The sequence below is a fragment of the Lithobates pipiens genome, unplaced genomic scaffold, assembly GCF_037356315.1.
Source record: "Lithobates pipiens isolate NorthernLeopardFrog02 unplaced genomic scaffold, aLitPip1_a1.2 Scaffold_16, whole genome shotgun sequence".
Classification (NCBI taxonomy): domain Eukaryota; kingdom Metazoa; phylum Chordata; class Amphibia; order Anura; family Ranidae; genus Lithobates; species Lithobates pipiens.
Genome location: NW_027507748.1, coordinates 72,775,710 through 72,791,006, shown reverse-complemented (window position 1 = coordinate 72,791,006; position 15,297 = coordinate 72,775,710). Strand labels below are relative to the sequence as shown.

Below are 15,297 nucleotides of genomic sequence, written 5' to 3'. Positions count from 1 at the left end.
CTGTAAATAGGCATTTTTTGTCAAAGCAGCCTGGAAGGAGTGGATAGCATTTTCAGAAGGAAAAGCATACAATGGCCGCCCTCATGTTTTTCTAACTCCAGCATGTCCAGGCATTATCCACACTTACCCTTAAACTTCCCCAGTAGTGCATGCACAGCATTATTTTTTTCCTTCATCACCTTATTAAAGTAGTGAGTAACAGATTTATTACTGCTGGTGACATCACCAGGAGCAAAAACACTTGTAAAATTATTTCAGTGGCTGCTGCTGAGAGCTCGATTCCTACTGATGTAGGCACGCGCAAGTACAACATCTCCCAAGAGCCCAGTGTGTGGGTAGGCTCTTGGGAGTCAAGGCACAGTCATGTTTTGCTTGGAGAGAAATGAATGTATACAAATGGAGTGGGGAGATACGGTGTGTGGAGTTCTGTAGGCCAGCAGGCAGAGCTGACAATGCTGCTCAGTAATGCTGTGTGGTAGATGTTTTCAATCCAAACAGGAATTAAGGATTACACTCTAATTCTGGCAGATCAACAGGTATTTTTCTTTACTTGCAGAGATTTTAAAGCCCAATGCCAGAAGAAATGTAAAAGCACTTTTGCAAATGAGATATATTAACTTGCAAATTGTTGCAGCAACCATTGAATAATTCCTTACTCGTATTCTCATTCCTAGGGCTAGCTCAACCCCAATTTCCTTTACATAAGACTGGTGGCTGCAATTCCCCTTTCCACCTGCAGCCACTGTTCATGTAAATGCCCATCTATAATATTCTTCTATGAGTGGCTATAGAATTGCATTACTGATGCCTACAGTGGGTACCCAAGCTGCACAGACCCCCCGGTCTGTCCTGCCCACCAAGGATTGTATGCAGTGCCGGGACAAGGTGCCCAAGGCAAACATGGCAAACTGTGCCCCCAGTTCATGATGTGCAAGCTTAGAGGACCATACGTGCAGCAGTCTCTCGCTTGTCAAAATCATTGTGGCGGTCACTACTCCTGTTAGCCTTGTAACAGAAGAAAGACACCCCCATGCAGAGAGATGATCCGAACACCAGTTGTTGCTCTTAAAAAATCTTCCTTTTTATTCAAATTCAAAAACCACAGTGTACAAACGCAGATAAGATCAATTGATGCATTATAGCCTATGAGGCCTTAGTCATAGGTCATGACTAAGGCATTATAGGCTGAAACGTGTCAAGTGATCTTATCTGCATTTGTACACTGTGGTTTTTGATTAAAAAGTACTTTTTTTTTTTTTTTTAAGAGCAATAACTGATGTGCAGAGCATCTCTCTGCATTATCCACTCAGCCAAACGACTGGATCGAGCACCCAGGAGCTCTGTCATCAGTATGTTATATGGGTAGCGGCACTGATTCTTCTGTTTGCTAAGGCACCCACATCACTATGCCAAAACATTATGGCTAGGGCAGCGGCCCCGATTCTAAGGGCTGATTGAGAGCAATGCGACTCCTGGCCCGTCTTGGCCTTTCGCGTTTGTCTGCATAGATTCGCTGGTTGTGAAAATCACTGAAGTTCTTTTTGTCTAGACATACAACGTGAAGAGATTTATATGAGAATTATGAAAGCTGAAGTTGATAAACCCTCTTTTAAAGAATTTGAGCTCCCTGTCATGCTGAATTTCCATCTTCATTGCTGCTAACCCCGATAAGTATAGAGAAAAGGAATGCTGACCCTTTTCCGATACTCACAGCATGATTGTTTTGGGTCTGTGACTCAAAAGTACCAAACACTAGAGCAGCCAAGCAACTAGCATATTCTTGAGAAGGCCAACAATGGCAGCCCCTATACTCTTAAAAACTTCACTTTAAGATCTAAATACCAGTTTGCAGGGCAGTGTCAATGACAGTTATCATGCATGCTTCCCTGGCACCCAACCCAAGAAAGTGACAAACATTAATTATGGTAAAACCTGACTCAATTGTCAACCACATAGATTTTCTCTTTTATATGTTTATTCTGGTCTTTTATATGCGTTTTCCATGTTTTTCCTAAAAGATTGTGCATCCTGTTTCCTCTGCACTCTAGGCGGCTGCCCTTTTCACACCTTTGGTCTAAATTCGATAGATATAGGGTCTGAAATGGGCTTGGGTCCTACAAGGGACATAGACAGTCATTTTAATGGCCAATCTGACCTTGAAGAATGGCTATAATGTAATGTAAGAGGATTACCAATATACTGTATAGTGGCCCTGAGCCAGTGTGAAGAACCAACTAGATTTTTCATTTCAGAACAATAAAAGAAAGCATTAAATTGGCCACCATGAGGGACAAAGAATGGAGACAATTCCTGCTTAGGGTAGACTAAAATATGAGGACTAACAAAAGTAAACAAATTAGATTGTGGAAAAAAAGTGAGAATAATATTCTATTACTTAGAATAACTATAGATCGAGATTAAAACCATGAACGTGAATAATTTTCTCATTTACATCTACCAGTTTGAATTTATAAACGTATGAAAGGACCATTATATATTAAAAGGGTTGTTAACTATGCATGGCGTTATTTAATGACTCTCGCCTATCTACAAGTGTTTGTTTGGGACCTAAAGGAGTAATATAATTTAAAATATAACAAAAAGTGGAAACAATGTAAAAGTTCTTGACAGCAACCAGTAAAATACGACTTTCCTCTAATATGTTTTCCAATACTTGCAGTGCCTATTTCCCAACGACTAAACCATCCTGCTCCATTCACATAAAATATGAAGTTAATTTCAGCATTTATCACCTTAATTAGCTTTACTAAGTGCATCTTCATAAATTTCAACACACAAATTCTTCCAGGGGAAACACAGGAACAATAATTATCTTTCTGAAGACAAACTACCAAAAATATGCCACTTTCAAAGCGTCCCAAAGGCAGAGAGTGTTAGTGCCTTGTAGCGCACATCCAAACTGTTAGACAACACACAGGAGGTAAATTTACAAAGACGTGCGCAGAAAACGGCAATGCAGAATGGGGTGTGGCTGGGAGAAAAAAAAAAGATAACACGAGGGCTTCCATTTTATTTTCCTCAACTCCCTACACTAGTGGTAAAAGGCAGGTTGAATTACCTTAAGCATTTGTTACCCAAGCATTTCATATTCCTAATATGTACGTGATGTAACATGTACTTGTATGGAAAAGCCTCCTGTTCTCTTTGCATTGCATCCTTTGTGTGAAATCCCTGGTGTTCCTACCAGTACCTCCGCTTTCCTATTAAAAACTGACCACACTAAGCAGGAGAGCACAGCATGGTCAGTTATGTAGCTGTTTTGGGGATTCCGTGTGCTCTCCTCCAATAATCAGACTTGTCCTGACATGCCCCAACTGCACTGCCATTTACTGTGAAGCCAAGTGTACTGTGGTTTCTTCTCCCCCAGCTCTAATGCAGCTGAGAACAGAGGGAATGTGATCACTTATAAGAAAGCGGAAAAGAGGTATTTATAACTTCTTTTATATCCATACACAGATGTTTGCCTTTCATTTCTATTTTAAACTGAATGGGTTATTTTATGAGATGATCGTTTATAATCACTTTAAATGCTATAAGTAAAAGATTTGCGTTCTTGGCTCCACCCAAAAACAATGACTATTACAAGGGCTGCATGAAATAACATTATACCGAAAGTAATAGGAGTGAATTCCTCTGTTTGGCTTTCTAATGGCTGCAGCGGAAATCCAGGGTAAAAACAATAGCAATTGTATCTCGTTCCTGGAGGCCATCATTTATATTAAAGGATAAGCCCACCTTAACACTAAAATCTGTACATCCACAATCTAACACTAACCAATCTAGTCATGTGAATGAGAAATCAGTATACATACCTTTTTTGAAGCCAATCTGATCATTCTGAGCGGTCAGCTGCAACTTTGCTGTGAAGGTGGGTGCAGAGGACACAGCTGACAATGGTGGCCCCATAGTAAGTCTATAGGTGACGTCACTTCCCGTTCATTTGACAGCCGATGATGGCTGTGTCCTCTGCAGCTGGAAACCGGACCGGATCAGCTTCAAAAAAGGTATGTATACGGATTTATTTTTTACAGGGCTAGATAGGTTAATGTTAGATCATTGATGTCTGTGGTTCTAGAGATTTTAGTGTTAGGGTGGACTTATCCTTTAAATACTAATTGGGGACTCTACATCAATTGAAAAACCAAATCATCAATTATGGGTGAGGTGATCTTTCTAAAGAGAAACTTTACTTTGTCCATGCAGGGCAAAGCCATAGGTTAATTCAAGTGCACCTTTTCCTAAATGCACACGCCTTCCCGTTAAGCTGACCATACAAAATACAATCTAACTGTACACTCTCATTTAGATCTACCAACAAGTATGCAATGCAAGGACCTGCATAATTCAATAAAAATTAATTGGATAATTTAGTCAGGTGCTGGTATTGTTTTTGCAATTATAAAAATGATTGTGCAGACATTGCAAGGTCAGATTTTATAGGATGTCCAGCCCCCCCATGTAAAAATTAAAAGACAGCAGCTACAAATACTGTAGCTGCCGATTTTTAATATTAGTACACTTACCTGTCCTGGAATCCAGCGATGTAGGCACCCTAACCGATTTTTCCATCAGCTCTCGGGTGCTGCCACCACCATTGCCTGTAAAGGAAATCATCAGTGAAGCCTTGCAGCTTTACGGACGGTTCCCTACTGTGCATGCCAGAAGCGCACTGTACTTTGTGAATTGTCCAGCGGTGGGGGAAGGAGGAGGGGGAGCCGAACTTCTGGGAGACCTCGCTGCATCTCGCCGCAGCCAGGTCTTCCAGAAGTGGGGTCAAAAACAGGTACCTGCCCCCCCCCCCCCCCCCCGAAATGTGGCACTGGAGGAGGGGGGGGGAGGTGAAGGTGGACCTACGCTTTAAAGTGTGGAAGAGCTTTAGTGATGCAAGATGCTGGCAACAAAGACAGGAAGCCTTTATAGGGCTGACAGTGTTGGGTAATTGAGCAGCCAAGAAGAGTGAGTCATATATAACCCATGGCCAGAAGTACCACAACAGTTTATTTTCTCTAGGCAACTGAATGGAGCAACAGATGGACAGTATTTGTAGCAGCGGAGGGTGGGAGTTAAAGTAGAACTAAATGCAAAACTTTTATTTTTTTTCATTTTGGAATGACTAAAGAAGTGTTCTAACCTCTGCCTTTTTTTGGGCCCCTGTGTCCCAATGGGAAATTTCCCTTCACATCCTGTACCACAGCCAAAATAGGAAGCAACAAAAAATCCCTGGTTGTCGCCAGGATCTCCAGAACTAGCAATCCCATTGGAGGATTTCCCTTTGACTGTTCTTGTGAAAACCTAGAATTTGTGGTTCCTTTCATTTTCACTCATGGCGATAACAGTAAATAGGACAAAGATAAGGTACATCTCTCTCTAATGGGGACACAGACAGAAAATAGAAATCAGATAGGTGTTCGAAACCTTCTCCAAACTATCCAAAACTATATATATAAAAAAAATAAAGTTTTGCCTTTAGTTATACTTTAAGTGAACCCATGACTTTTCTTCACATGGGCAAAAGCTACATTTCTTAAGGGTTTGAATAGAGCGAAGGGAAATCCCCCCCATTGTGGGCACAGGCAGCAAGAAAAAAAAATGTTGAGTACATAATGCCACATCTTGAATTTTAGGTGCCGCGATGCTGGCTGGACATCCACTGATAAATCAAAGTGAGATCTGCACTTGATGGCGCTTGAATGACTCTGCATTGTCTTTGTAAATTCTCCCACGGGATGCAGACTGGCTGTTTACCGTGCTTCCACATAAAGCAAATAATAAGACACAGGTGACAGAGGAGGTTAACACCGGGAACTGGTGAGGTTAGTTATAAGGCAGGGCGGTTTCCAGGAAGTGACTTGTTATTGGGAGCAGAGGCTGTGGCAACAGGCTGCCACAGGTCAAGGAAGACCACTTACTGATGTTGCCACAGACTGCCAGGCAGTATTCCTCGGAATCAAAGTTGTTGCGGTTGCCGCCACAGCCTCCATATATGAACGGTACGCATTTCCTCTCCGTGACATCATAGTACCATCGGGTGATCATTGCTCGGCAAGGGCCAGTCTCGGCTTGCTCAGAACACACCTCTATTTGCAAAATGTGGAGGAACCCAATTTAGTTTGAGAGCAGCATGGCATACAAATACAACTAAAACAATTTCTAGGTAAACTTCACCGAAAACGGATATCTCAAATAGTGTGGTTGGAACATCCATTGATTTCTTCTAGCTCTTGAGAACTCCAGGAGATAGAATACATTTTTCTGGTGCTCCCAGCTATGCTCCTTTTCACACTGGAGGCCCACTCCTCTTACAACATTTAAACAAAGCAGGTAAAACAAAATCCAGTGGGAAAAGGCCAAGCCTAAGGCATATTTGTTGGTTAAGGCAGACACATTCTGGTGTACAGATCTTGTCAGTGGGGTCCCTGATAGATAAAACTGTGTGAAGATTAATCTGGTTGGCATCTATCAAAAAGGAAAATGCCAATTTTGGGTGAACCATGCCTTTAAGGAAGAATTAATTGAATGGTTGTGATTTCCTATGACACCCAGAGTCGGGATGAATCTAAGCACACTGTGGTGCATATCAAAATAGTTCTCAGCTTTCAAGATGCTTGCACAGCTGCACTACTACACTGACAATTAATGCCATATTTCCAACCCGCAAAGACAATTTGCTTTATAGGGAGAAAATGGCATTAGATTATTACAATTCACTAGAAAGAGCCATTTACATTTGCAATTATCAAAACAAACTGCATGCTATAAACCCCTTTCAAGCACTCTGATAGTCTGAACAAAACAACAGTTGTGCATGATACTTCTCATGTGTAAAAGCTCCCTGTAAATACACCACCTAACCGCCAAGATTAAATCCTCTTTTGTCTAGTGATTTGCCCAATCTGACTATTGGATGGCTGGAGTAACCAGCAGCCAGATACTTCCTGGCAGTCTAGAAAAGTCACTGAAAAAGACACAAGGGGAGAGGCGCCTCTGGGTGTAGATATAGGGCAAGTTTAATAACAATTTATATACACAGGCAACTCACATTTTAGAAGTCATCAGTAAGCATTTGGATTTAAATTTCCCAACATGGGGATAGTCATCAGGTTCGCCAGTCCATTCCTGCTAGCTGGGGTGCTCAGTGCTCGATACAGACACCTCTAAGTTGTTGAAGCCAGCCGCAGTGGAGATGACTCAGAATAAGGCTTGGAGCGCAGTCATTGAGGATGCGAGGAGGGATAACGTCACTGGTAGGCATCACGTTTGATCATACAGCATCAGTTTGAAGGAGCGTGGCTGCCACATCACTCGCAGTCTACACGCTCAAGAAATGTGTCGCCTACCAGTGACGTCATCCCTCCTCAATTGTGCTCCAAGCCTCGTTCTGAGTCTCTCCACTGTGGCTGGATTTAAGCTAGCAGGAACAGACTGGTGAACCTGATGACTACACCCATGTTGGAAATTTTAAAACCAAATGCTTACTGACGACTTCTAAAATGTGAGTTGCCTGTGTATATAAATTATTAAACTCCCCCTATATCTACACCCAGATGCGCCTCTCCCCTTGTGTCTTTTTCAGAGTATTGGAACATGGTTTCTGTCCCCCCCCCGATGGCAGCCCTGAGTGTGGGACCCATTATCACCACCCCCCTCTGGTCCTTGAACTTTTTAACACATTATAAAGATTATGGACTTTTTGCAACATTACCACTATTGTGCATAAATATCTATGCGTTTTAATTTATGTTTTACAATACTGTGGGATACCGATTGTTCCAGTTCCCTGCGCCTTTACTTGTATACTAGAAAAGTCCCCGGAATCTCCAATCTAATTTGGGACTCAAGAGGTAATCACCATTGGTACAGCAAGATACTGAAAAATGCTGGGAAATAACAATAGAAGGGAATTTAGACAGTTATCTAGCTATTCACACCAGGCAATAAAAGCCCTTTAAAATGAATCTAGATTCAGGTAGCCCTAAGCTTCAAACAGTGCAAGAAATATCAGATGTGAATGATACAGGACTTACAATGGATAACCCTATGCTCCCTGAGGACACCATAAGTGTTCCTATAAACAGAGGCAGGAGTGAGCAAAAATGAAATGATGCAGTCCTGATAATCACTTTGGGTGCCTAGGCAATGTTCACATATGTTAAAGTGCTCTTTTATTTCTAATTGGGAATTATCTGTCAATGGAGCATTTTTTTTTCAGATTGCTTTAAATTGTGCCAATGAATCCCTGTTAGACAAACATTAGGTTTTATGTATAACTCTAGCTTAACAGGCTAAGCATTCCTAATACCCAAAACCTGCAACATTATTTTTGAGTATACAATATCAAATACAAGTATGTCGGGCCTTTGTCATAAAGGTGCATGCCTGGACAGAAACTAAAACCCTATACACTACTGCTATGGAAAAATCTAAATATCCGAAAACATAATAGAGCAAATTATTTTAGCAATTTAGAACTAACCATCAAGTGACAACCTCCACACAAAGGAGCACTGGACAAATTGTACCACCTGAAATTACATTAGCCTAATGTGTATGTATATGTAGCAAGGCAGCGCTACCAGGCTATAATACAGGTCATACATGGGTCAAATTTTCGAAAGAAATTTCTTTTAAAAATCAAAAAATGTTGTGCGTTTTGTAATCCAATGGCGCCACCACTGATTTTGAAATTCGATCAACCAAGCCTTCAATCTCACCTAATTTTGCTACAAAAAAGAAGATTCGTGGGCAGGAACCTTCTTTTCTTTCCAGGTCACAGCTCATGTGCATTTCTTTATTTTATTTTTTTGCACGATTCTTCCATTCATTAGAAATTTGTTCATTTTTCAAAACTTTTTAACATGCCTGATCACTCAAATTTGATGGCCGCATGAAAATCGGCCATTGTTGCGGCCCACTAATGATGCAAAATATAAATGAAAATTCTTAGAAATTAGATTTTTGAAAGAAAATTCTTTCAGAGCTCGACCCACGGTTTAACTCTCCATAGTTCACCTACAACTTCATTTTTATAGTTGGGTGAGGTCAGCCAATAAAGAAATGAAAATTAATGTGAATAAGAGCAAAAGAACCCTCTGTGCATTTTTTTAAATAGAAAATGAGATATACAGTTGTGCTCTTAAGTTTGCATACCCTGGCAGAATGTATTTTTTCTTGTCCATTTTTCAGAGAATATGAATAACACAAACCTTTCTTTCACTCATGGTTAGTGTTTGACTGAAGCCATTTATTATCAATCAACTGTGTTTACTCTTTTTAAATCATAATCACAACAGAAACTACTCAAATGATCCTGACCAAAAGTTTACATACCCTGGTGATAGTGGCCTGATAACATGCACACAAGTTGACACAAAGGGTTTAGAATGGCTATTAAAAGGTAATCATCCTCACCTGTCATCTGTTTGCTTGTAATTAGTGTGTGTGTATAAAAGGTCAAAGAGTTTCTGAACTCCTGACAGACCCTTGCATCTTTCATCCAGTAGTGCACTGACGTTTCCCGACTGAGTCATGGGGAAAGCAAAATAATTGTCAATAAATCTGTGGGAAAAGGTAGTTGAACTGTATATAACAGGAAAGGGATATAAAAAGATATCCAAGGAATTGAGAATGCCAATTAGCAGTGTTCAAACTCTAATCAAGAAGAAAATTAGCAGTTCTGTTGAAACCAAACCACGGTCAGGTAGAACAACTAAAATTTCAGCCAGGAAAATTGTTTGGGATGCAAAGAAAACCCCACAAATAACTTCAGATGAAATACAGGATTCTCTGAAAACATGTGGTGTGGCTGTTTCAAGATGCACAATAAGGAGGCACTTCCTTATTGGGCTGCATGGTTGAGTCGCCAGAAGAAAGCCATTACTACACAAATGCCACAAAGTATCCCACTTACAAAACACCAAACAGCACAGAGACCAGCCTCAAACCTTCAGGTACAAAGTCATTTGGAATGACGAGACCAAAATTTAGCTTTTTTGCCACAACCATAAACGCTTCATTTGGAGAGGAGTCAACAAGGGATATGATGAAAGGTACACTATTCCTTCTGTGAAACCCAGAGGTGGATATCTGATGTTTTGGGGATGTGTGCGCTACAAAAGGCACAGGAAATTTGGTCAGAATTGATGGAAAGATGAATGTAGTATGTTATCAAAAAATACTGGAGGAACATTTTCGTTCATCAGCCAGGAAGCTGCGTATGGGACGTACTTGCACATTCCAATAATGATCCAAAACACAAGGCCAAGTTGACCTGTTATTGGCTACAGCAGAATTTTGTAAAGGTTCTGGAGTGGCCATCTCACTCACCCGACCCTGTGAAGATAAAGAGCCTCATCCAAAAATAACACAAAAGACTTCAAGCTGTCATTGATGTTAAAGGGGGCAATACATGGTATTAAAGTGGAAGTAAACCCATGGATTTAAACAGGTAAAAAAAAAAGGCATGCCAGGAATGCTAACTGCACATTGGCTGTGCTCTCAGCCAAGCTATCAAACCATCCAATGGCTGGTGTCATAACGAATCACATGTGCAGCACCATAGCAGTCGAAGATTAAACAGAGGCAAAGATGGCAGCTTCCTTGGCTGAAAACGATAGGGGAGTGTACTTCCACTTTAAGAAATGGGGTATGTAAACTTTTGATACAGGTCATTTGGGTAGTTTCTGTTATGCAATTATGATTTAAAAGAGTAACACAGTTGCTTGATAATAAATGGCTTCAGCCAAACACTAACCATGAGTGAAAGAAAGGTGTTATTAATATTCTCTGAAAAATGGCCAAGAAATCATGAATTCTGCCAGGGTATGCAAACTTACAAGCACAACTATATATATATATATATATATATATATATATATATATATATATACACACACACACACACACACACACACACACACACACAGTGAGGAAAAAAGTATTTGATCCCCTGAACAACAAAAATATACAGAAAAACACATTTCACAAAAGTTATAAATGAATTTGCATTTTAATGAGTGAAATAAGTATTTGCTATCCTATCAATCAGCAAGATTTCTGGCTCCCAGGTGTCTTCTACGAGCTGAGATTAGTAGTAGACCTAGCAGCTTGGTGAGAGGGTGACAACAGTTGGTGCGATTATTCGCAAATATCTCCTTCAGTCTCGGGCTCCAAGCCAGATCTCACCTTGTGGGGTTTCAATGAACATGATAATGGTGAGGAATCAGCCCAGAACTATACAGGAGAATCTTGTCAATGATCTCTAGGCAGCTGGGACCATAGTCACCAAGAAAACAATTGGTAACACACTACGCCGTGAAGGACTAAAATCCTGCAGCGCCCACATGGTCTCTCTGCTCAAGAAAGCACATATACAGACCCGTCTAAAGTTTGCTAATGAACATCTGAATGATTCAGAGGATAACTGGGTGAAAGTGTGGTGGTCAGATGAGACCAAAATTGAGCTCTTTTTGATATCAATTCAACTTGTCGTCAAACATGGATGTGGAAACAATATGCTTTGGGGGTGTTTTTCTGCTAAGGGGACAGCAAAACGTCACTGCATCAAAAGGGAAGATGGATGGGGCCATGTACCATTAAATCTTGGGAGAGAACCTCCTTCCCTCAGCCAGGGCATTGAAAATGGGTCAGCATGACAATGACCCAAAACACACAGCCAAGGCAACAAAGGTGTGACCCAAAAAGAAGCACATTTCAGGTTCTGGAGTGGCATACACAATCTCCAGACCTTAATCCCATAGAAAATATGTGGAGGGAGTTGAAGAGTTGTGTTACCAAATGTCAACCTCAAAACCTTAATGACTTAAAGAGGATCTGCAAAGAGGAGTGGTAAAAAAATCCCTCCTGAGATGTGGCAAACCTGGTGGCCAACTACAAGAAACGTTTGACCTCTGTGATTGCCAACAAGGTATTTGCCACTAAGTACTAAGTCACGTTTTGCAAAGGGGTCCAATACTTATTTCACTCATTAAAATGCAAATCAATTAATAACTTTCATGAAATGTGTTTTTCTAGATATCCTGTCTCCTGCTGTTAAAATAAACCTACCAATAAAATTATAGACTGATCATTTCTTTTGTCAGTGGGCAAATGTACAAAATCAGCAGGGGAACAAATACTTTTTTCCCCTCACAGCGTATAGGACTATAAAGGAAAAATACCACTTGTTAAACATTTAATTCTAAGTGGTGTTTTCTAAGGTAAGGCAACTACTGCACCATGGTGCTTGTAAAGAAAAGGATATTTGATGTAAAGGGCCCATGTGGTCTCCCATCAATCACTGCTATTACGACACTTACACCAAAGCAAATGTGTAAGTCATATCCCCACTCACAGATTTCCCAGTAGAGTGGAGAAAACATAGGAAAGAATTCTAACTCCAGTGTTCTATTTGAATTAGAACTGAAGGGAAAGGGAAACTGAATGGGATCTTCACCATCCTTGAAACTTACAGTATTTTCAATTATAAGACTATACCATTAATACAGACTGCTTAGGATGGCTGGTAAAATGATGTGCAGAATTATATAAACAAATACATTCTACAATTACCTCTTACAACTTCTTCCACTGATTCTGTAGTGGTGGTAGTGGTTGTGGCAATGCTTGTGGTCCTCTCTGTAGCTTCTTCAAATATTTCCTCAGGTTCCTCCACATCCTCACCATCATCTTCATCGTCGTCAACCTCTTCCTCCTCCACTTCCACTACATCCTCTTCCTCCTCTTGACGAGCTTGTGCATTCTTGTCATCGCTGCAATACAGTCAACATTTTGTCAGTGTACAGAGAAACAAACTCATGGATATATAAACGAGCATGTAAAAATAAGGAAAAACTCTGGTAAATATATTTAGGGTCTTACTTTTTATTAAAATGATCAAAAGGCAATATAGCAAAGCATACAGGACATATGAAATGGCCACAGTCCAGTGATATTTCAGTTATCTTAAAGTCTAACGCTACTGCTGTTGAGAAAAGAAAAAAACTATTCCCGTGTGACCGGAGTACATTGCAAGAACCTTAACACATTTTGTTAGAAATTCCTACCTTTTTTTGTTCTGAAGAGTAAAAAGTCAGAATACATACCTTTCCTGCCTCCTGTGCCACCAAATTATATCTGATGTTGAGAAATCTTGTGCGGAATTCCGAACTGAAACCAACAAAGGTGTGTCCATCTCCTAAGACCCATTAAGCTGTCACTGGTTCACTTTTATTTAAATGTTTAAAACGTTGGATCTTTAGTACAAAATTATAAAATTGTACATATAAACTTCATAAATCACAAAATATATTTAAAACAACATATACTATCCAGCTTGCTCCTATTTGTGGATTCCTTATGTCTCAATACAACTCTACAACTATATAGAGCAGTGTCATAACTTGGCTTTCATATAAACATTATTATTGTTGTAGTGTGTGGTCACCCAATTGGCATGCAAATGCTAAGAGGAAGTCCATCAAGCTAGACAACTGTATAAACTTGAATCATTGCACTATATTGAGAAGATAGACTTGTCATAAATCCATTTGATGAATGGGATTCTTATCACACATATGAAATGAATTTTGAAATATTGCATTGAATCTTGCCATAGATTTATCTGTACATATATCACAATTTGGAAGCCATGTTGTAAATCTGAAAAGTGGTGAATCCATCAACTGTAACCAAAAGGAGATAAAATACAAAGTCCAGTTTGTAACTATAATCCCATAAACCAGCAGGCCAGGCTATAAAGTAAAAACTCATTAACTGTGGTCAAGTGGAGGTGAACTAACAGGTCCAGCTTTTAAATGTGGAAAGTGTCCCTATAGAGATATATTGCACACCACCTCCCTCACACAGATGTATATGAACCGCAGTCCTTAATCATTCATGTATAGTCCACCTGGTCTAGAGGAGCTCAGACATACCGGGAAGTGCCACTCTCACTAAGATAGTAACCCTCCCTCGCAGGAGTATCCATTCAGCAAATCGCAGAGGGAATATTAGGACATAGTACATATAGTACATAGTTTACATAGTATGGAAACCCTCAGAGTGTAGCATGTAGCATATTAGCCTGTTTGCATCATAAAGCAAATTCTGTAGACTGTCCCTACTCATCCTTCAGTTAGGCAACAGGAAGGATTTTTGTACAAATCAATGTCATGCATTTCCTATGTTGTATAGCTGAGTCTATAAAGAAGCACATAAGTCTCTTCAAATGCATAGAACTGTCCTTGCTGGACAAAAATTACAAGCCTCAATATCCATCCAGCTGCATAAGTAACAGAGCATTGCAAATTGTCTAGACTCCTGTCAAGCACTCCCCATCCATTTTGAAAGAATTCACATGAACACGTCTTTAAAAAATTACATGGTACTTATCAGCTGTACACTAAACCATCCTCACTGGGTTGTGAAGGAATGTAATGTACATAATGATAATCAGAAAATGTCTATTTGCTTATGTGTATACATGTTTCTATGCAACTCCTTACTTATTATGTAGTATACAAATTGGCTCTCTGTTTGGAGCTAAAGATGGCGTCTGAACCCTACATCCCACGCGTTAGAAGAATGCATATGAGATAACAGAACCAACTTCAACCAAACTTCAATCAAGTTTCTCCATTTCTCTAAGATGTACCAATTAGACTGACATAGCAACGACGTAACTTTCTGTATAAACTATTGACACCACCCAGAAATAAACCAGAAGTTGGAAGTAACCGAGCTGAACGTGTCTCAGAGAGTGTTTACTTCTAATATTCATGCACATTTATACTTTTTAATTAGAAACAGCAGCAGATAACCTCGAACTAGATTGTAGTTCTTATCCATTTCAATTGGCGCCCAGAACGTGGGGGCTCCAGGCTTCAATCGAAGGGAGACTGCATTCCAGGACCGAACAGCTGGCCAAATCAGAGAAGGGGGTTAAGCACGCAGCCCTAACAGTACGGTAAGCATATTTATTCTTACCACTGTACAACTTCTCTGATGGGCCGGTTGATTTTGTCTCGTTGGCTCCTTTAGATTGTCCAAAGAGGCAGGTAACTTATTTCTCACCTTGGGCTGTTTTAACAAACCTGCCAATAGTTTTCTGCTGACTATTATCTGTTCAGTGTCTGTCACTCTGAAAGAATAAAAATCAGCAGACTGAAAGTGCAGCTGCAGATGTGTGTCCATCCTCACCCCTAGATTAGTTGTCTGCCTCTATCTATTTCAGGTGAGACCACAGCTAGCAAAAGCCATATGAGCAGATAGCTGGAATGT

General features: G+C 40.2%; 1 protein-coding gene across 4 annotated transcripts in view; it reads right to left on the bottom strand.

Moving 5' to 3' along the window:
• Nucleotides 1–15,297, bottom strand: part of APP (amyloid beta precursor protein) — a 349,255-nt gene that overhangs the window by 74,037 nt on the left and 259,921 nt on the right. For 2 of the 4 annotated variants that reach the window (XM_077480033.1, XM_077480032.1), the window contains exons 6-7: nucleotides 12,589–12,788; nucleotides 5,931–6,098 (exon numbers count right to left, since the gene is read on the bottom strand). In XM_077480033.1, coding sequence (XP_077336159.1) covers nucleotides 5,931–6,098; nucleotides 12,589–12,788 — 368 coding nt within the window. The remainder of the gene's footprint in view (nucleotides 1–5,930; nucleotides 6,099–12,588; nucleotides 12,789–15,297) is intronic. The other 2 variants (XM_077480035.1, XM_077480034.1) reach the window with 1 other exon arrangement.